The following is a 22,702-nucleotide window of genomic DNA, read 5'->3' as shown; positions in this document are numbered from 1 at the left end:
TAAATTGATTTATTTATTTTTTATAATTTTTAAATTATTTTATAATATTAAATAATTAAAATTATATTGACTGCTAAAATTTTGACACGTATACATTAGGATAGTCGACACTTAACATAAATTTTTGAACGGAAATGATAAATAATTTATAGAAGTGAGGTTTGGATTGTTTTAAAAAAAAAAAAAAAATCAATTTATGTTTTCAAGTATAACTAAATGTGTAATTTAAGTGTCTCCATCATGGCTCCTCTAATTGACTTGGAAAAGGAAGCTGAAATATCAGCCTCAATAAACACAGGCGCATCCAGAAATTTAGAGACCGCCCAAAAGAAAGGATCAACAATCATCAACTTGAAATGTGTGGATGCTCAGGTATTCATATAATATTATATATGTAATATCTGCTGTATTGACTTATTAAATCAACCTCAGTAGTGAACTTGATATCTTCTCTGATTACAAATACAATACTTTATAAATGTTCCTCTTTTGAGAGAGGCCCTTGCCAGTTGCCACGGCAAAAGAACAGATATACAGTAATATATAACCTTTCTATCCAATCAAATAAGCTTTATATAAATAAAATAAAATCAATATATAATACTATATGTTCAATCTCTCTCTATATTACTCTGTGAAAACAAAAGATAGATCAGATCTGAATGATATCTCAGATCCTCTTTTGGATTGGACTGAAAACTCGATTATGAGGTGAGTTTTTTTGTTTTGAATTAAATCTTTCATTCTTTTTAAATATTCATATGAGTTATGAATTTTAGAAATATCTTTTCGAACCCAAAATCTTTTATACCCTAAATTTTCTTGGCCCGTGAGACCCCAATTTCTCCATAGGAGACGGATTTCTAAAACATAGTAACACTATTCCTCTAGTTTATATTATTTCATTTTTCATTTTTGTGCCACAGATTGTATATACATACAGTATGTGGATCTAGATAACACTAGTCCTTTAGTTTTAGATTCATTAAGATTGTTTGTAGTTGGTTTGTTTGAGAATTTATGCTTGGTTCTTTTTGAGTTAGTGAAAGACCTATAGATTTTAGAATTTTTACTTAAATGTTTGCACAGTGTGATAAAGTTTTTGAGTTAAATTTTTTAAATTTAGTTTTGAGCCTGGGAGATCTCGGTCAGTGTCGTGTTGGGTTGAAGGCTGAAATGGTGGATAGTTGATTTCATCTTGTTGTTTGTTATTGATTTTGTTCTTTTTTGGGTGAGCTGATATAATAGGATATAGTGGTAATTTTGTTATAGGTTTGTTTATATTGATTTTGTTCTATTTTGTGCCATTATTTATGGCTTTGGCGCCTTACAAGGCTTTAGCACCTATTATATGGTTGGGCCCCTAATTATTTAGGGTATTTTGTTTAAATTTTCACGAATTCCGGTATTGAATGTATAAGAAAATTTTGACAGAATAATATTTTAAAGTTAAAGTTATGCACTATACAGATTTATTAGTCGGAATAAAAGGATTATTTGGGTTAAGGTATGAATTAAAGAATATTTTAAACTGAAATAAGGTTTAAGAGGGTTTACTTTAAATGCTAATTCCTATTATCTATATTTTGGTTTATATTTTTTTAGGAATTTTCGTGTTTGAAATTTTAGTATTCAGATTTTAATATTATAATTAATTAAATAAATTAAAGAATAAGAATCTTGAGGATCTTGTAATAAAGGGAGGTGGTAATACCAATGGTCTAATGAGAATATATTGCTTCAGATATACTTGGGAAGTCAAATTCTTATGGAATTTTGGTTTGTTATCAATATTATGGGAATGCACCAAAATTATTACATTATTTGTATTTTTAAATAATTTCTGGATGAGTGGTATTAGCTTTTTTTATGGAAGAAATAGAAGTACAAATTTGATGGATGAGCTGCGCCATTATTATGGTTTTGGTGCCTTTCAAGGTTTTCACCCTTGATTTATGGCTGGCCCGTAATTATTTAGGGTAATTTGGTTCAAATTACAAGATATCATTAATTATAAAAATATTATAAAATTTAATAGCTAACAATTATGGTATGTAATTATGAGATTATTGCCTTATTAGCTTATTATGGATAAAATAATATTAATTTTGGCTAGATAAATTATAAATATGAGTTTATTATAGATAACATAATATTATAAATAACATAATATTAATTTTGGTATATAAATTATAAATGTGGGATTTTGTAATTAATTGGAGGTAGGAACATTTATTGTGAATTGAGAATATTTTGTTTTATTTTATTTTTATTTTTGGAAAGATATTGAAATTAATGGAAAGTAAATGCTAATGAAGTATTGAGATTATTGCCTTATTAGTTGTATAGGAAGATACTAATATTAATGGTTTTTATAATAATTTGAATGGTATAATAATTAGGAGGTCATCTTTTTAAATAATAAATAAGGAAGCATTATGTCATAATACCGAATTGGATTAATTAATATTAATTTAATATTATTAATTAAATGTATGATTAAGAGGTATTAGGAAAAAGGTATTTTTGAATGTGAAGAGTACAAACTTAAGTTTTAAGGATATTAATACAATTTTGGTTTAATTTAGGTTGAATAAAGATTATAGATACCATGTTTTACGCTATAAATAAAACAATAAACAATTTGACTTATTAAGAATTTTGACATGTTTTAGTCTAAAAATAAGTAATACTTTTAAGAAATAAATGAAAGAATTAGTATATAATATTTTGAATATTTAAGGAATAATGGGTATTAAAAGGAAAATTTTATTTATGTTTGTTTTTAAAATGATAAAGGTAAGGAATAGGGATCCTAGGAAGGTTATGAAGTAGAATGCTATAATTTAGTTATTACTAGCCAAAGGGTACTCCCTTTGGCTAGTTTTAGTATTTTATAGGGAGATCTAGTTGCTTAGTCTTGGCGGTTAGCTGATTCTATTCAGTTTGAATAATTTTCTAATTAAAGTTTTATTCTATTTTTTTGATATTTTTTCAGGTGGAACTTCAGTTTTTATTGAGTTGAGAGCGTTGTTGGAAGATGTTATAGCTTTATTGTCTAAATTTCCGGGGGCAGTTTTGTCCCATAGGGCTCGCTCTAAGTTTTTAGCGGCCTATGGTTGGCAAAGCATGCTCTGCGGTTAGACGATGAGCTATCCTGGTTCGAGGAGGTTCCAGCGCCGGTGGCAGACGTGGGCGTCGTAAATTCATGAGTGATTTTAATCACTTTGTCAAAAAAAAAAAAAAATAATAATGTGTAATTTAAGTAATTTTGGGTCTATTCCTAATAAAAAAGACATATGAAAGAAATTGTAAGATAAAAAAAAATTAATACTAAAACTGAAGTTATGTACGTAATTCATGAACTTCATTGTAGTAGAAATTAATACTTTCCTAATATACATATATCTCTTACAAAAATGGCAACTTGTGCAGAGAAAAAGACAAAAAGCAACTGAGACAAGTCTACTCTAGCTGGTGAAAGTGTAACTGTGCAAGTCTATTCAATATATACTGACTAGGATAAGGACATGGGCTTTAATATGGATCCAAATTTGAGACTTTTTTTATAATTTTGCACTTATTTAATTTTTTCAATTATTTTTTCGAACTCTTTATTATTTCATTTTAGTCTTGGTGTACATGTCAATTTTCAATGGATCAATAACCACCACAAAATTAAAGCATTTATAGATTAGGTGAGGTTAAATCAATTTGCACTAAATATTTATTGTTTTTGTCATCATGTCTTCAAAATTTTCTTCTTCTCAGTTCTTCATTATTAGTTCCTTTGAAAAAGTTTAACCTAATCACTGTTTAATTTTTAAATACACCTCACCTCAACACACTACACACTTTCTTTTGTTTAAATAATATTGGGTAATTTATTTAAAATCTAAACCAAACTAGTTCCATTTAATAAAATAAAAAAAAACCTAGTCAAAAATTCATGGTTTTTTTTTGGGATGCACATTTATCTTATGGGAATGGTTTCGTAGGGACCCGCCCCTAGTGAGGTGGAGATTCTTCGTCTAAATGGAGAACGCGACGAGGATTGAGATTATGTTTTGTCTCTGAATGTTAAATGGAGCGAGGACGTAGACCACATTTCCTGCCTCGACGGGAACCTATTTAGTATTTTATTTTATATTTCTAATAATATTTTATATTTTATAATTTATGTTTGTATTTTTTAAGTATATTAGTATCTTTTTTGTGACAAATTAGTTTATTAAATAATATTAATGTATAATATTTAATTTTTATGTAGTTTAATATTTTTATATATTTAAATTTTTATTATAAATTTTATTTTTTTATTAAGGGATTTCCCGTCCCATACCTGATAGGAAATAAGCGGAGATAGAAATTAAAATTTCTAATAGGGACGGGGACGGAGAGAGCACTCCTCGCCAATTCTCCGCCCTGTGTACATTCATAATTTTTCTATTGGACAATGTTCTGCTAAAAACAATGTTGGAAAAATTATTATATCCCCTAAAAGGATTATTATGGTATACTCATTAATTATTTGTTTTAGTATTTAGGATAAATTTTTAATTTTTTTTTTTATAATTGTACATGTTAAAATTTGTTATAAAGTTTTTATAACATTTTAAATAATTGATAGTGTTGAAAAATAAAATTCAAATAGTTAAGATAATTAGATGAGTAATAAATTATTAAAATTTTATTTTTGTAAATAGAAATAGTTGTTTGATTATAGTAATTCTTATCACAAAAATAAATCTATTATGTAATTTTTCCAAACAAATATTCATCCTTAAAATATAAAGAGAATATTAATATAGTCTAGTTTCTAAATTTGAACTTTATTATTTGAATACAATCAAAATTAATAATTATAAGTTTTATGAATATTATTATTAGGGTTATACTATATTATTGTGTTGGGCACTGATCAAATGATAAGGATTCAAATATGTTCAATACTTGGGATGTCTGAAGCAGATGATCATAGTATGTATCTTGGCCTTCCTAACACAATTGGTAGGAAAAAGACTACAATACTTGAATTCTTAAAAATAAGGTGGTTAATCAGATTAATAGTTGGAATGGTCGCTTTCTATCCCGTGCTGGCAAGGAGATACTTCTTAAGACGGTCATTCAATCTCTTCCTACCTATGCTATGAGTGTCTTCCTTATTCCTCTCAAAATCTATACTGAGATTGAAAAATTAATGGCTAACTTCTGGTAGAAGACCACACGGCAAAGGCAATGGGATCATTTAGATGTCTTGGGATAGGATGGAGTTCATAAAGATTCTGGGGATATTGGCTTTCGTCGATTACATGATTTTAACCTTACAATGCTTGCCAAGCAAGGCTGGCGGGTTCTTGTCTCGCCAAATTCTCTTGTAAGCCAAATTTACAAAGGAAAGTACTTCCCTCGGTCCGATTTTCTTATTGCTAATTTTGGTAATAATCCAAATTTTGTCTGGCGAAGCATATGGCAAGTAAGAGACATTGTTAAACTTGGTGACAAACGTATCATAGGATCAGGGACCACTACCAGCATACTGTCTCAACCTTGGTTACCTGACCACTCCAATGTGTTTGTCACAACCACTCATCTTGGGCTTCACAACAAGATGGTTAACTCTCTCTTTGAGCACAACAATTTATCATGGGATCGTTAGATTGTTCATGACATGTTTAATGCGCGTGATGCATCTCTGATTCTTGGACTGTCGTTATGTATTTCTGCTGGTGATGATTACTGGTCTTGGATAAGGGAGAGCACTGGTAATTTCTTGGTTTAAAGTGCATACAACTTGCTGCAGAAATCAACAAATCAACATGCTGGTGCGAATAACTCTGGCTTTTGGCACAAACTTTAACAGCTCAAGATCCCCCCAAAGGTCAAGAACTTCATGTGGAGAGCAGTTTCGAATGCCCTCCCCACCTGCTTACAGCTTGTCACTAGGCATGTAAATATCTCTCCAACTTGTCCCATTTTCAAGAGCCAACCAAAATCCATCACTCATGCTCTTATTAGTTGCTCTTTTGCCCAAGCATGTTGGCATCATGCTCAACCTTCTGTCAATGCTACTGCTAACACTACTGTTGGTATGTGGTTAAGCAATGTGTTTACTGCTTCTGATATGGAAACAAACTATCGCACACTCATGCTGTGTTGGGCAATCTAGAAAGCACGAAACAATCTTATTTGGAATAAAAAAAGACCTTCTCCACAGCAGGTTGCTTCATCAGCATTAGTTACTCTTGATCAATGGCGCAAAGCTCGGGATAAACAAAATTTATTATCATTGGCTCTTGGAACCGATGGCTCTAAAGCTGAGCAATGGACTGAACCTGGACCTAATACAATCAAGATTAACATTGATGCCACTTTGTTTGAGAGAGAAGGCTCCTATGGCTTCAAAATTGTTGCTCGAGACTCCTTAGTCACCTTGTTGGATACTTTTGCAGTATGTAACATGGGCTCTTTTGCTGCTGAAGTTGTCGAAGCTATAAGGGTTAAGGAGGCTCTTAGTTGGATCAAAACTAAGGGTTGAGATAAAGTGGAGATTGAAACTAACAACATGCTCACTGTTTAGGCCATTCGTACCTCTCATTGTATGTACTCTGTTTTTAGGTTGGTTGTTAATAATTGTAAACTTCTACTTTCTAATCTCCCACATGTTTCTTTGCATTTTGTTCAACGATCAGCTAATCGAGTTGCCCACTATATGGCTAGGCACTCTCGATTTTTATCTGGTTGTAGCATTCATGTTCAGAATTTACCGCCTGATTCATAAGGTTTTTTGTACTCTGTATGCTAAATTTCAATGAAGTTGCTATTTCATTTCAAAAGAAAAATATTATTGTGTTGGGCGTGCTAGTTATTGTTCTCATAACTGTATTATCTAATTTTTTGGAGGACAGTAATTTGTTAAATAATGGTAATCTTTTATTGTGGCCTTGATATAATTAACACATGCATTTTGATTAGACAATAAGTTATCATGTTTGAAGAGAGTTTAAATTTCGTGAGTTTATTAGTGATTTTAATTATTTTGTGAAAAAATTAATAATTATAAAATATAAATAATTAATGAGTACTAGACTTTGTTATTGCCTTAAATATGATACATATAAGGCTCAAATTCTAAATCATGAGATTTGGACAAAAACATATACTATTAGTCACTTACAAATACTTTTAATAAATTTAAAATTGAATTTGTTTTGACGAAATTGAAAAAAAATATGATAATTTTTACAAATATTAATTACTTATGCCACTAATAAAATTATTAAATTATTGAAATAATTACATAAGACACTATTTTTTGTAAAATATTTACATTTTTACGTTCAAAGAATGTTTTTTTTTACATTTTTACAGTTTTCCAAAAAAATAACACGAAACTACATAAAATCAACAAAAAAATTATATAAAAGTAACATGAAAATAACATCAAAATAACAATAAAAAATAACATACATATTGTAAAAAATCAACAACAAATTAACAAGATTATAACATAAAAGACTGTATTTTCTGTAAATAAAATAAAAAAAATCGTAAAAATATTTAAAATTTCGTGAAACTGTATTTTTGTAATTTTTTTTGTTGTTTTTATGTTTTTGTGAAATAATCCCTAAATTATTTATACTGTATACAAACTCAAAGAAATTTAAGAACTTATGTCTTTATTTACCAAATTTTATTTTTGTTGGAATATAAAAAAATTGGTTCACTTTTGATTTTGCCGTGAGAATTAAAATCTTGGCTCACCTTAGTCCTTACACAAAGTTAGTGAGGTGAGAGTGTCAAACAATTGTTGGAACAATTATTATATTTTTTCATGTTTGGTTTGTTCGTCATGCCACGTGTCAGGACTCACATTCACGTGTCGTTTTATTGATTCATTCATTGGATCCAATCCTATCAACTCATCCGTTTTTCTTCTTCAATAATTCATACCTTTGTAATTTGTTCCTTCTATAAAGTTTCAACCTTTGTCCTCTCTCTCTCTTAACCCTGAAAAATATCTTGCTCACCACCCATTTTTATTTTTATTTTTAATTTCTCTCACTCAAAAAAAAAAAACCCCCACTAAGAAGAAGAAGAAGAAGAAGAAGAAGAAGAAGAAGCAAGATCAGATATGGGGGAAGCAGTTGTTACCATTTTTAGTCAAATTCGTTTAATTGCTGGGTACTAAACTAAAACATATTAAACATTTATCTACTCTCAATCTTTTTTTCCTATGTTGTTTTTTTTTTTTTGAGTTATTTAATGATACAATTAATTTCTTGCAGGCCCATCTTGACATTGCTCTATCCCTTGTAAGTTTACTCATTTTTAATATTTGTAACTCATGAATATTTAACTATATATACATATTTATTTATTTGGGTGTATATATATATTTAGGTATGCATCTATTGTAGCTATGGAGAGCATAACAAAACATGATGATGAACAGTGGCTTGCTTATTGGATTATATACTCATTCCTTGCTCTTATTGAAATCATCATTCAACCAGCTCTAGAGACGTAATATATTTCTTTTTTTATAATTTATAAATAATAATAATTTCATATCATATTTATTGAGTCAAGTAAGTAATTTTGTGTTGTATAGGGTGTCTATTTGGTATGATGTGAAGCTAGTTTTTGTGGGTTGGTTGGTTCTTCCCCAATTTAAAGGTGCAGCAGTTTTGTATAAGAGATTTGTGAGAGAACAAATCAAGAAATATAATAGCCATGGTCATCATCACATTTTTCAGGGAAGGAACAAGTTTCTAGATTTCTTGCGTTACAAAAGTGTGAGTTTTTCCTTACTATATCTAGATCTATAATAATATTTATGAACAGAACATGTTTTTGGGTATTGTTATTATGATTTTTCTTCTTCTAATTTGGGTGACTATTATTAATTAATTATTAATTGTTGTGTTTGGCAGGATGAGCATCATGACCATCATTACTAATTAAAGAAGGCAAATTAAAAAATTGCATGGCTAGTCTTCTTTTAATTATTAGGTTTTTATATGGTATCAACTATCAACATATTGTTGGGTTGTTTTAAATCTCTTCAACCTTGTACAACTTACTCCTTATTGCAAGGCTTTTAAATTTCAGCTGGTTTCTTTTGAATCATCCATATATGTAAAATCATCCGTACATACATATTCATATTAGACTTATTTTGTTTAATCTTGTGAAATGTATTTGTGATGCTTTCTCAGGCCCCATCTCCAATAATTGTCCTTTATTAACCTTTTGTATAAAAAAAAAAATATATGTGAAAAGTGCCTTTCAAAAATAACTTCTTAAGTTCATGAATTTGAAGTAGTGGATTGGATATGTTGAAGGGGATAAAACAAAGTTAAATATATATGCGTTATTGGCTTATTCAGTGGAAACTTTTAATTTCTAATTTTACTATGATCTTAATCGTGTCTATTAATTTGACATGATTGTCCCTGCAAGAATATATATTGAGCTATGTAAAATAAGAAGCTGAGTTTCTTACCATTTAGTTTTGACAAAGAGCTATTTTTCTTGGGGGTAGTCATAATAAAGTGGTATAAAAATGTTTAAAAGTAGTCTTATTTTTTTTTATTTTCTTTTGAAAAATTTATGCCAGCAAGTGTTAAATTTATTTACAGAAATGGCTGACAATATATTTAATGTGGTTTAATACCGTTTATAACTTCAAATTTTGAGTACCACGTATACCATTTTAGCTATATATATAGCATTTTCACTCTAACTCTAAGTCACGTTCGATCATATCAACTGATTTTTTTTCTATTTGTTGATTTCTTTCTCATAATTCATTGACAGTTCATTTTTGGGCAACTGATTTTTTTTCTATTTGTTGATTTCTTTCTCATAATTCATTGACAGTTCATTTTTGGGTCAGTAGAGAAGTGAGTTTCTCTCTATATATATATTTTGCGAGTATTTGCCTCTTCTCTCTCTCTTTTTTTTTTTTTTTTTCATTTTTCATTTAAATCAACTTTCGGAGTGTATATTTTGGGTTAGAGGTAATTTTAGGGTTTGTCATTTGTGACAAGGTGTTGAATGTGTTTCTATGGCAATTAAGCTTGATTTCTCCATCGCCTTCTGGTTTGAAGAGAAAAGGTGGTGGTGGAGAAGAAGAAGAAAATGTGAGGAAAATGTGTTTGGGTGTTAAGAAGAGTGATGATTCCATGGATAGAGCTGTTGTGACTGAAAGGAGAAGTAAGAAGAGCAACGATTTAATGGGTAAGGATGTTGAGAGTGCAAGGAGTTATAAGAAAATGAATGACAAAGGTGTTGATAATGTGAAAAAATGTTCGGTGAGTTTTGTATTGAAGAAAAAAAATTCGTGTTCTTGATGTATCTCCTGATGTCGTAAAGAAGCTAAAGACGAAGAGTTTGATAGAGGACATTTAGAATTCGAGGATGAAAATAAGGTTGTGATGCCTTCTAAGGTTAAGGTCAATGATTTTTTATTTTATTTTTTCATTTTGATTGTCAATATGTGTTGTTGTTTTGATTTTATTTGTTGATAAGTTACTTTTTAGTTATATTTTTTTTTATTATCCTGTGTTTGTGGGTTTTTGATTTGTTTTGATTTGGTTCTTTTTAAGATTCATGACATTTTATTGTTTTAGTTTCTTACCTTGTATTCGAGGTTCATTTTTGTATATTGGTTGTTAGAATGTATTCGCCAAGCATATTGCCATAACTCCCTAGAGAAAAATTCAATTCTTTTAACTCAACAACTTTCTTAGGACCCCAAAACAGTGCAGTAACTCTAGATGCCTGAGTTGAACTCCCAATAACTTCTCTGAATTGTGATATTCCTTACATTTAAGCAATCCTCTTACCAATAAATAAACATAAAACTTGGAAATTTGGAAACTAAAATGAAAGTATAGTACCCTAAATGGATGCAAATATATAAGACACATTATATTATAGGAAATGTAGAGTGAGAGAGCGTACAGAATGAAAAGGGGTTCGGAATTTGCCGAAAAATGGCGAAGGATTGCAGCAGCTCATTGCCACTTCTTGGCCCTCCTCTCACTCTGTGTGTGGTAGACTGGTAGTGGGACTGAATGAGAACTTCGAACCCACAAATACCAGCTTAGCATCACACCAAATAAACATCCTACATGTTTGTTGTTCTTCATGATTCCTATGACCTATATAGTTTTATTGGAAATACCAATACTCGAATCGATTGTGAATAGCTTCCTGAATTTTAGTATTACACGTTTTGGGGTTCAATCATATCGTTGTAAAATACCATGATGTTGTTTCTCTGTTGTTCTATCTTATATGCATTCATATTAGGGTACTGTACTTTCATTTTAGTTTCCAAATTTCCAAGTTTCGTGTTTATTTATTGGTAAGAGGATTACTTAAATGTAGGGGATATCACAATTCAGAGAAGTTATTGGGAGTTCAACTCAAGCAGCTAGAGTTACTGCACTGTTTTAGGGCCCTAAGAAGGTTAATGAGCCAAAAGAATTGAATTTTTCTCCAAAAATTCCTAAAATAATTTTTGCCGAACTTGATCGAAAACACCACAGGTTAACAATATGTCAACCTGGGCGCTTTTCCAACCCTAAGTGTCAACCTGCGGGCTGGGTCCCTATTCTGCCCCTCTAAAAATTCTGTTTGGTCCTTGAAAATAATTGAATCTCAATATTTTCTGAAGACGAAGAAGATGCTCGAAAGAATTCTTGAAAAACTCTACTTTAAATGGTCCAAGTTGACAAAATGTTAACCTGGGCGCAGGGCCAGCCCCAAGTGTCAACTTGGGTGCTAGGCCCTGTTATTTGTACCCAAGAATTGTTGTTTTTCCTCTGAAAGGACCTATTTCTCCGTTTTTGATGAAGATGAAGAAGATGCATAATTATATATCTGATTTGATACTTGGAAGGTGCCTAGATTGACAGATTGTCAACCTGGGCGCTAGGTGTTAGTGGCCCCGCGCCCCTAGTGCTCAAAAGTCAACTTACTCCGATTCTAATTCTGATGCCTCAAATATATTTGTGGTCATGTTTTGACCATTTTTCACCAAGACGGTCTCAGAAACTGAAACCCTAGTTGAGGATGTCAACTTGGGCGTTGAGTGAAACCCTAGGTGCCCATGTTGGCTTTTGGGTTGCAGATTTGTGTAATTTCAGCTCCTGAGGCTTGGATTAGGTTGCTCTATATCTTCATGATTCAAAGTACTAAAAACTAGTGAGCTGAATTCAAGTTATCGAAGTCCGAACTTTCATCCTAGAGATCCTGAAGTCTACTTAGGCGCAAGGTTAGGGTCCCCTCCCAAATCGACTGCTATGACTCGGGTCTAATCAACTCCGTGATATCATCCTTCATGCCACGTGTCAAATATTGATGTCCACGTCACCGAAAAAATTTCCAGGTTAACACTTTCCAAAATATAATAATAATAATAATAATAATAATAATAATAATAATAATAATAATAATAATAATAATAATAATAATAATAATAATAATAATAATTCACAGCTAATTTTTTTTAATTTTTACTTAAAATTAAAGTATTAGAATGAAATAAAATGACCATTTTAATTTTTTTAGCTTATCGATTGTATTTTAATATTGAGAAATGCTAAAAGGCATCAGTGGTACCTAGTACCTTTTTTTTTGAGAAAAAGCGTTTTTTAAATATATAAAGAAGATATTAGACCTCTCGGTCATTACATAAAATGTTCTCTGGGACAGAGTTAACCGGAATAGATCCGTACATGTTGTTGGTAAAAGCCCAAAAAGCCACATTATGGGCCATAAAATTACATGATCTACTAATGTTCGAAAAATTACAACAAATAAAAGAAGGAGAAGACTTAGTGCAAAAGGAGGCATAGTTCTCTAGAGCCCAATGGGAATCCTTCCCATTAAGGGCATCGATCACTAGCCTCGAGTCACTCTCCACTATAATATACTTTTGCTGAAGATCCAATGCAACAGACACCGCCAAGCAGCAGGCCGCAGCTTCTCCACAAAGAGCATCAGAGTAGTCCAGCCGGGATGTGTAAATACTCATCACCCTTCCCAGATGGTTCCTACCAACCGCAGCTATACACATACTCTCTAAACCCACTCGAACATCACAGTTAAATTTGATCCACTCCAGAGGTGGTGGATTCCAGTTGTCCCTCCTCACCGGCGAAGGAGAAGGCAAAAGAGTAGTGTGTAGCTCTGCAAAAGAAGAACAAATAATGTCAATACATTTTAAAACATGAGGGGGGCTATTGTTGTGAACCGCTTCATTTCGCATTCTCCAGATATTGTCAACAACAATGGATGCATAGAGAAAGACATCCTCAACCCTAACACCATTATTATTAAGACTCCAGATAAATTTCACCCAATCCCACACACGAATACCGTTGTCAGTGACTGGAAAAATTCCCCAAGGTGAAGAGCGCCACAAGTGCATCGCCACATCACATGTTAGAAACAAGTGTTCCACAGTTTCCTCTCCCCTTCCACAAAAAGGACAATTAGTATCTTCAATCGGAAATCTCTTACAGATGATTGCTCTAACCGGCAGGGCATTGGAAAGGATGCACCACCAAAGAACCTTTTGGCGCTCCATAATGTTACTATTCCAAAGTTTATTCCAAAGAGCAGGCGCAACATCACAGTGGGGCGCTCTCTCCAAAGCTTGGGAAAGATAAGCTGATTTGCAAGAGAAACGCCCATTACTTTCCAATGTCCACACCCAGCTATCCTTGCCACTGCCTAGGGGGGTTCCATCCTTGAGGATAGCCGAAATGGTCTCCCGGTCAAAAAGGCTATGAAGTTTCCCCATATCCCACCCACCCGTGGGAGTTATGAGCTCAGCAACACACTGGTCATCCTTTACCACACCTTCCTTTGGTTTCGGTACGAAACCTTTTAAGTGGGGGATCCAAGGATCCCACCAGATTCTAGTATCCCTCCCATTGGCCACCCTTTTACAAGCCCCTTTCCGAAGGATTGAGCTTGCTTTAACTACATTTTTCCAAAACCAGGAGTCCGAGCCTTTATAATTGCAGTTGAGAAACTCTTTCCCTCTAAGGTACTTAGACTCCAGAATCTTTGAGCATAACGACTGTTTGCCCGTTAAAAGGTTCCAACCCCACTTAGCCAAAAAAGCTAGGTTCATTTCCTTTGTTTTTCGAAACCCCAGGCCTCCCAATGATTTGGGAAGGCAAAGCTTTTCCCAGGCTCTAAGGTGCAGGCCATGGTTTCCTTTCTCGAATCCCCACCAGAAATCACGAGCTAGACCATCAATCCGATTCACAAGGCGATTAGACAATTTGGTAGTCTGCATAGCATAAATAGGCATAGACAAGCCTACCGACTTAATAAGAGTAGCCCGGCCAGCTTTTGATAAAGTTTTGGCCTTCCAGCCTTGCAACTTGGATGTGAGGTTGTCAAGAATGAAGTGGAAGTCAGCATCTTTCTGTCTGGATCGGAACAGGGGTAACCCCAGGTACTTAGTAACCCCTTCAGGGGAGGCAATACCCAGAGCTTCTTTGATTGCTCTCCTCATACCATCTGGGGTATTCTTGCTGAAAAATATAGAAGTCTTAGTTTTATTGATCTGCTGCCCTGACCACTCACAAAAGTTTTCCAGACAGCTCCAAAAGCCCTTAGCCTCAATTAAGTTGGCACGACCAACCAAAATTAGGTCATCAGCAAAGAAAACATGGGATATCACCGGACCCCCTCTACTTAATTTAATACCATGAATAGATCCTTTTCGTATCTCTTCCTCCAAAAGTCTGGAAAGTACTTCCGCGGCACAGATGAAAAGGTAGGGAGATAACGGGTCTCCCTGACGCAGGCCACAAGAAGGAATAATTCTACCAACAGGACCACCGTTAAGGCATATATTGAGAGAGGAGGTGGAAACACACTGGGAAACCCACCTGCAGAATTGAGGGGGAAATCCGAAATTCCCAAGAACATGATCGATGAACCTCCAACTCAGCCTATCATAAGCTTTAACAAGGTCAATCTTGATCGCAAAGAATCCCTCCTTCCCTTTCTTCCTGTTGAAGGAATGAATAATTTCTTGCACCACTACATTGTTATCTTGGATGTTCCTTCCAGGGACAAACGCAGCTTGGGTAGGGCAGATAAGAGAAGGAAGAATAGGTTTTAATCTATTTGCAATGATCTTCGAAATAACCTTATACATCACATTGCAGAGAGAGATTGGTCTGAAATGGTTCGGCTTTTTCGGGTTCTGCATTTTTGGGATGAGAACAACATTCGTCGAATTTACCCCCTTATGCATTCTTCCATTTACAAAGAAATCTTCAACTGCGTCACAAAAATCATCTCCCACAGACTCCCAGTAATGCTTGAAGAACAGAACAGACATTCCATCAGGGCCAGGGGCCTTATGGTTATTCATGGCAAACAGGGTTCTTCTGATCTCATCACGGGACGGGCAGCTAACAACATCAGCTTGATTTTGAGGAGAAATCTTCTCATTAAATAAATGATCACTATCCACCTGTCGATTATTCTCAGAGCCAGAGAAAATGCTTTTGAAAAAGTCTAGGAATTCCTGGCCTATCAGCACTCGCTCATTAATCCATTCATTGTTTTTATTCAAAATGCATTCAATGGCATTCCTTCTACCTCTTATAGCAGCAGAAAGGAAGAAAAATTTGGAGCATTTATCCCCGTCCTTGAGCCACGATATTCTGGCCCTTTGTTTCCAATAAATCGCTTTTTTGGCTCGGGCTTCATTCAAGCTTCGTCTAATTTCAATCTCCGAGTTCCAGTCTCTGGAGCCTGCTGGCAGTTGTTGCATTTGGTCCAGTTTAATTTCCAGCTCCTGAATGATACAGTCAATCTTACCGAATTGGGTTCTCTTCCATTGCAGTAGCGCTACCCTAGTCGCACCAATCTTCTTAAAAACGCGAGCAGGGGCCCACGGATGGGCCACCGAATCCCAGGCACTGGCTACTACAAGTTTGCTTCTACTATCCCGCGTCCAACTTTCCTCAAATTTGAAACATCTGGAAAATTTAGGACCAATCCCCCCCGTGTCCAAGCACAAAGGTCTATGGTCAGAAGTACTCGTCTGAACGGAGCAGAGAACAGATTTTGGGAACAGTTGCATCCAAGCTCCATTCACTATGCCTTTATCCAGGGCAGATTTCACATGATTATTTCCAGACCGGTGATTATCCCAAGTCATCATATCTCCTTGAATATGCATATTTATTAGGCCACGAGTCTCCACAAGGTGAGAGATGAAAGGGATGAAAGGGTCCCGGCCCCTTGAACCTTCCCGCTCAGAGGAGCTCAGGACAAAATTAGTATCACCAAATATCAGCCAAGGGCCGCCAAATCTATCTCCAAGAGCCATGATCTCTGACCAGAATTGTTTTTTAGCATGGTTATACGGCGGACCATACACACACGAGAGGAGCCACGGGTTGGAAGGGGGGTCCGAATAGACAAGCCCCGAAATATGGTTACGAGAGCAAGAAATACACTCAAAACTAAACCCAGATTTCCAAGCTAATATAATACCTCCCGCAGTGCCAACAGGCGGCACAAAAATATTAAAGTAAAAGTGAGAAGCTTTTAGTATACGTACCAGATGGTTAGGATCCACTTTGAGCTCAGTCAAAAAAACAAAATCAGGAGAGCGCGATCTGAGCAGGGACTTCAGTTCACGAACTGTAGAGGTCTGCCCCAACCCTCTACAGTTCCATGCTACACCTCTCATGGCGCCTGTGGAGGAGATATGACGTTCTCCTCCACAGGGTTGATCGAGTGCACAGAAAGACTGGATCCAGATTCTTCAATTACAAACGAGCCAATCAGATGACTCCTTTTAACACCATTGTTACAGCTCGAAGAGCTCGACCCCTCAGAAGGTTCTTCAGAACGGTCATCAAAATCCACCTTAGACTCGCAGTCCTTTTCCTTTGGGTCCCAAGGAAAGTCCCTAACAACATCCGGATGACGTCTAACAATTTTGTTAGGGCGGGTGCAGAGAGAAGCGGAGCCTTCAAATTTCCTCTTCTTGAACGGGGTGGTACGTTCATTAGTTTCCGACGTAGGCTTCACTCCAATGTCACCACCTATTTTTTTAATTTCATACAAGTCCAAATTACCAAAGTGCTTAAGGTCATAGAGTAGCTCTTCTTGGGCTCTAAAAAAATGAGATAAAGCCCTTTCCTCTTCACCTTGAGGCTCGGCCTCACTAGCATCATTCACATGGGCCATATTTTTCCCCACCATATCACAATCAATTCCACACGGCCCACCAAAAGCCTCCCCCTTCTCTTTGCCCTTTAGATCAACAACCACTTTCGGCCTCTCTAAAGATTTGGGCCCAATAGCCCAACTTTTATCTATTAAATCATCACAACCAGGCCCACCACTCCCAAACATCCCACCTTTTAACCCATCAGGCTCATTACACAAAGAGTTTACACAACCCGGCCCCACCAAATTTTCTAGCCTAGCCTTAACACCATTCGGCCCACCCCCTTTTAAATTATTATTATTTGAAAAACCCATAACCAAACCCGGCCCACTACCCACAAATCCCACATCTCCACCATTTCCTTCCCACTCCTTCGTCCCAGCCCCACCAACAGAACCCACCAAACCCCCAGGCCCACCAGAGGAGACCAAGCCCAAGCCCAAATTCGGCCCAACACCCACTTCTAAGTTCCCACTTCCCAAACCCAACAAAACCACCTGGTTTTCCTTCTCTCTCTCCAGCTGCACACTCCCCACTTTAGGAATTAAATCAGAGATCTTTTCCCAATTATTCAAATTTCCTTCAACCTCATTACCATTAACAGCAAACCTTCTTGCACCCTCGCCTGGCACTTTCTTGGGCATCCACACCTTTTGCCTTCCATGATCTTTCTCATGCATGGCCCGAGAAACAACAGCCTTCGTACGCTTCGAGCCGCGCGCCACAGTTGACGACGACCTAACCACACCGCCGTCCACATCAGCTACGGCAATCGGCCCACCAAGCTGGAGCTTCCCAGACGGCCTTCCAGTCGAAGAACCCACCAGCGGCTTCGAAGTCGCACCAGAAAAGACGTCACGATATAGTGAAGTCGTTGACATCCACGGCCCATACATAGGAAACGGGGTTCCATCTAGATTTGCCACCGTGACCGGAGAAGATAGAGAGCACCCTTTACGTTGGTGACCGACACTTCCACAAAAGTAACAAAAAATGCCTATCTTTTCATATTTGAATTGGATCCAACGTTTAACCCCAGAGGCTAAGTCAAAAAAACAACCTGAACATAGAGGCTTTCCAATGTTTATGTCAATCTGCACCCTTATGAACAGCTTCCAACTCATAGGTTTCTCCTCATCCAACTCCACTCTAACAACCTTCCCAATCATATTTCCTAACAGGGTACCATTTGCTATTGAAAAATACTCATGAGGCAGGTTGTGAACCTGCACCCACAGCCGCATATTATCAATGGTAACCGAACCATGAATATCAGGGGCCCAAGCTCGTAGTACAAAGGTATAACCTTTAAACGACCAGGGGCTGTTATCCAAAGCCCACTCCCTATCCTCTGCACTCTCAAAACCGAGCTTGAACCGGTTGCACTTTGGCTCCGTATCAGGTAGAGAAGACACTGAGACCTTTTTTAGCCATTTTTTTGTCACAGTCTCAGCAATGTCACCAGCATTCACCACCATAGGCGCCACCACCTTACCAAGCAAACACAGAGAAGTGAGTTTTTCCATCGACGAAGCACTCGGGGATAATGAGATGGAAGCTTCCGCACAAGAGACACATTTGCCTTTAAGAGGGGCACCAGCAACTTTGACAATCTCCATAACCGCCGACAGTAAGAGACAAAAGGAATAAATAACTTAAGGCCAACCTACCAACCAAAACCCAATCAATAACACACACACGACAAAGGAAGTGAACCACTTCACAACACTCAAAAGACAGACACACACGCACACGAGAAGAAGTCAAACACAAACACACACAAAGTAGCAAAAGAAGGATTCGAGAGTAACCACTACACCAGAAAGACTACACTCGATCCAACATCAGTGAATAGTAGAAGACTATTCACACCACACACTCTCTCTCTCTCTCTCTCTCTTTTTTTTTTTTTTAAATCTTATTCAAAAAATAAATAAAAATCTTTACTAACCCATTTATTTGTGTATATGATATTATTGGAAAATCTCCAACCTTGTGAAAATTCTCCATCCCATAAGTTTATTCACCCATCCCTACTGCTGTCTTATTTTATAACTCTCCACCCCCACCATCACCCAGGCCCAATCTTAAACATATACGTGTCAATATCGTTATTGGTGTAATTAAATATCGGGTCCTATTGTGACAGTCAGTAGTCCCGTGATCCGTAAGGGGAAATACCGAGTAAGCTGTGCAATCTCACATCGCCTGAGGAAGGTCAAGTGGGATGATTCTGAGACTGTGTAGGTATGGGACTACACAGTTGAAGAGAGCTTAAATGGATTGATTGATACTACCTATATCAACAAGGTGCATCTTGTTTTTCAGTAGCCCATCACGAAAGAACTCCACAATTAAGCGTGCTTTTGGCCTAGGGCAATTTCAGGATGGGTAACCTCCTGGGAAGTTTTCCTAGGAAGCGTGCGAGTGAGGACAAAACACGCTGGAAACACTCGTGTTGGTCTGTAGGGTCAGTCGTCATTCTATGAAGCAGTCAGAGTGGCGTACTCGTGTATAAGAGTCATGATTTCGTGGGTGTAAGGACCAAATAAAGACTTGAAGCGGGAATCTTACACTTATATAATTTAATTTAATAATAATAATAATAATAATAATAATAATAATAATAATAATAATAATAATAATAATAATAATAATAATTCACAGCTAATTTTTTGATTTTTACTTAAAATTAAAGTATTAGAATGAAATAAAATGACCATTTTAATTTTTTTAGCTTATCGATTGTATTTTAATATTGAGAAATGTTAAAAGACATCAGCAGTGTCTAGTACCTTCCTACGTGTCAATATCGTTATTGGTGCAATTAAATATCAAATCTTATATAGTTTAATTCAATAACTTTTAAAAAATATGGCTAGTCATTTATAAAATGATACGTCTAGAAAGTGCTAAGTACTACTGGTATCTAATAAGAATGCTCTTTAATATTCTAATAATAGACTCTTTACCCTATTTGGTTAGGTTACTTTCACTTTCCTTTTTGTCCACCAATAATCAAAGTGAGTTTCCTTGCCATAATGGGAATGGGCACATGCCACGTGTCAGGTGTCGTTTTATATCATCATCAAAGATGTGTTGGTTCCATAATAAAGTTTCAAGCTTTGTCGTCTCTGTCCAACGTGTCATGCTCTCAACCCTCAAAAATATCTTGCTCACATTAATTAACTTCTACCGACATCAAACTTAATTTATATCTTCACTCCCCCACTCCTTTTCTCTTACACTCTTTTCTCACTCCCAATAAAGTCACTGAAAAAAAAAAGAAGAGAAGGGAATAAAAACTATAGGAAAACTCACTAAGAAGAAGAAGAAGAAGAAATGGGAGAAGCATTGTATACCATTATTTCTCAAGTTCGTACAGTTGCTGGGTATACACTCATCTTTCTTAAATCTTGTTCTTTGATTTTTTTTTTACTATGTATTATAATGTTTTTTTTAACTGTTTGATGGTATAATTAATCTCTTGCAGGCCTTGTTTGACATTGCTTTATCCCTTGTAAGTTTTGTCATTATTATTATTTTTATTTGTTAAGTAGTTTTTGATGAGTTTAATTATTATTATATAATTTAGGTTTTAATTTTATTAATTAATAAATGTAGGTATGCATCTATTGAAGCAATGGAGAGCATAACAAAACATGATAATGAACAATGGCTTGCTTATTGGATTATATACTCATTCCTTGCTCTTATTGAAATCATCATCCAACCAGCTCTAGAGACGTAAGATTATTACTATACTTACCAATTTGATGTGACTAAAGTAATGTGCTTTTATTTACCTACTAAATTACTACTATTTAGTAACAACTAACAAGTAATTTTTTGTGATATTTTTTTAAAAAAATCTATATTTTAACTAAAAGATAGTTTTTTTTTTTTTCTTTCCCTTTAGTGCATATAACCATCCACTAGATGATGTCTCTTTCATATTATTCTCCTCCACTCCTTTCAATAACTTTGCTCTCCATTTTTTATTTAGTGGCTACAAAATTGTTTAGATATTTGAAATAAACAATGTGACATATAGATTTGATAATATACACAACATGTTGCGTGGTGTAGTGGTAGGAATCACTTTTATTGACATTCTTCTTTGCTTGAGTCAAGAGTTCAAAACCCACTACAATCTCTCTTAAAAAGGGTTTGGCCTCTATAAGGTTAGCTGTTGTAGGTAGTGTCATCTGTGTGATAAAAACTCTTGAGGTGATTACTGATGACCCGATTGTGGGAGGCTAAGTTATCAGGCACCTATAGTACTTGACACGTAATTCAGGATTGTCAAAATGAAGGGGTGGAGAAGGAATTTGCACCACGTGATGCCCTTCTAGTTATATAAAAAAAATAATATACAAAAAAAAAATTCAAAAAGAAAAAAAATGTGTATTTGAATAGAACTGAAAAATTATATTAGTTTTTAGGCATGAGTTTGATTTTATTGTGTTGATATTAGGATGTCTATTTGGTATGATGCTAAGCTGGTATTTGTGGGTTGGTTGGTTCTTCCCCAATTCAAAGGAGCTGCTGTGTTGTACAAGAAATTTGTGAGAGAACAAATCAAAAAGTATAATAGCAAACATGGTGGCCGTAACTTATTCCAAGGAAGGAGCAAGTTTATGGATTTCATGCACCACAAGAAAGTCAGTTGTTATTGTTTTGTATTACACCTTTTCAATACTTGATCATCATGAGTTGAGTTGATCATTATGTTATTCTAATTTGTGTGACCCTTTCATCTGTCATTTTCAGGAAGAGGTGCAGGATTATTATGATTAAAAAAGAAGGCAAAACTAAATGCATGGCTTGGATTAATATTCCACTACTCTTGTTTTTAGGTCTATGTTATAACTATTATTGTTGGTTATGTTAATTAAATGATCTATCTTTAACTTTGTGCAACTTACTCAATATTGTAAGGCTTTTGTGACCCTTAATCCTCCTAAAATATTGTAATGTTACAAATATTAGTCTTGTTTTGATGTAAGAAATCTTGTGAGATATTTGTGTTGCTTTTTTATGCAAATGTGATCTCATTTTCTAATTTGACTAAGATCTTACCACAAAGGGTGTCTATACTTTTATTTTGAAATTGTATAACTATATTTCAAAATATATTTCAAATTAGATTTTTTTTTTTTTTTTTTGCAGCATAAAATGGAATGGGCTTTTGACTACTTGTGCAATTATTTATTTGAGGAAATTATAGTACTACATATAATTTTTTTTGGGGATTTTTTTATTTTTACACTTCAAAACAGTTTTTTTTTTACATTTTTACGGAATTGTACATAGAAACCCCAATTGCAACTAGCGCTGCAACTTAAATTGCAACAAAAAATCGTATAAAAACCTTTATTGCAACTAGTGTTGCAACCACTTTAGAAACCCAAACTGTAAATTTGAAAAAAATAATATATTAGGTAATTCTCCTATTTTTTTTTT

The 22,702-nt window shown here is 34.8% G+C and overlaps 3 protein-coding genes and 1 long non-coding RNA gene across 4 annotated transcripts; all 4 read left to right on the top strand.

Annotated features, from left to right (window-relative positions):
* Window positions 1–171: 171 nt before the first annotated feature.
* LOC133035375 (uncharacterized) lies at window positions 172–3,254 on the top strand. Its single transcript, XR_009686617.1, has 2 exons — window positions 172–372; window positions 2,999–3,254. It is a non-coding gene; the product is annotated as an uncharacterized LOC133035375 (long non-coding RNA).
* Window positions 3,255–5,329: 2,075 nt separating this feature from the next.
* Window positions 5,330–6,538, top strand: LOC133036086 (uncharacterized). Its single transcript, XM_061112564.1, has 4 exons — window positions 5,330–5,614; window positions 5,660–5,776; window positions 5,864–6,160; window positions 6,221–6,538. Exons 1-4 carry the CDS (start codon window positions 5,330–5,332, stop codon window positions 6,536–6,538), a joined length of 1,017 nt encoding a protein of 338 aa, XP_060968547.1.
* Window positions 6,539–7,744: 1,206 nt separating this feature from the next.
* On the top strand, window positions 7,745–9,189 carry LOC133035374 (HVA22-like protein e). The gene is made up of 5 exons (XM_061111212.1): window positions 7,745–8,184; window positions 8,289–8,315; window positions 8,404–8,526; window positions 8,615–8,798; window positions 8,937–9,189. Exons 1-5 carry the CDS (start codon window positions 8,135–8,137, stop codon window positions 8,961–8,963), a joined length of 411 nt encoding a protein of 136 aa, XP_060967195.1. The 5' UTR covers window positions 7,745–8,134; the 3' UTR covers window positions 8,964–9,189.
* An 11,097-nt stretch (window positions 9,190–20,286) lies between these two features.
* LOC133035373 (HVA22-like protein e) lies at window positions 20,287–22,258 on the top strand. The gene is made up of 5 exons (XM_061111211.1): window positions 20,287–20,628; window positions 20,730–20,756; window positions 20,861–20,983; window positions 21,714–21,900; window positions 22,010–22,258. The coding sequence occupies exons 1-5, from the start codon at window positions 20,579–20,581 to the stop codon at window positions 22,034–22,036; spliced, it is 414 nt and encodes a 137-aa protein (XP_060967194.1). The 5' UTR covers window positions 20,287–20,578; the 3' UTR covers window positions 22,037–22,258.
* The last annotated feature ends 444 nt before the right edge of the window (window positions 22,259–22,702 follow it).

This window comes from Cannabis sativa, chromosome 3 (genome assembly GCF_029168945.1).
Source record: "Cannabis sativa cultivar Pink pepper isolate KNU-18-1 chromosome 3, ASM2916894v1, whole genome shotgun sequence".
NCBI lineage: Eukaryota > Viridiplantae > Streptophyta > Magnoliopsida > Rosales > Cannabaceae > Cannabis > Cannabis sativa.
This window is presented reverse-complemented; position numbering and strand designations above follow the sequence as displayed.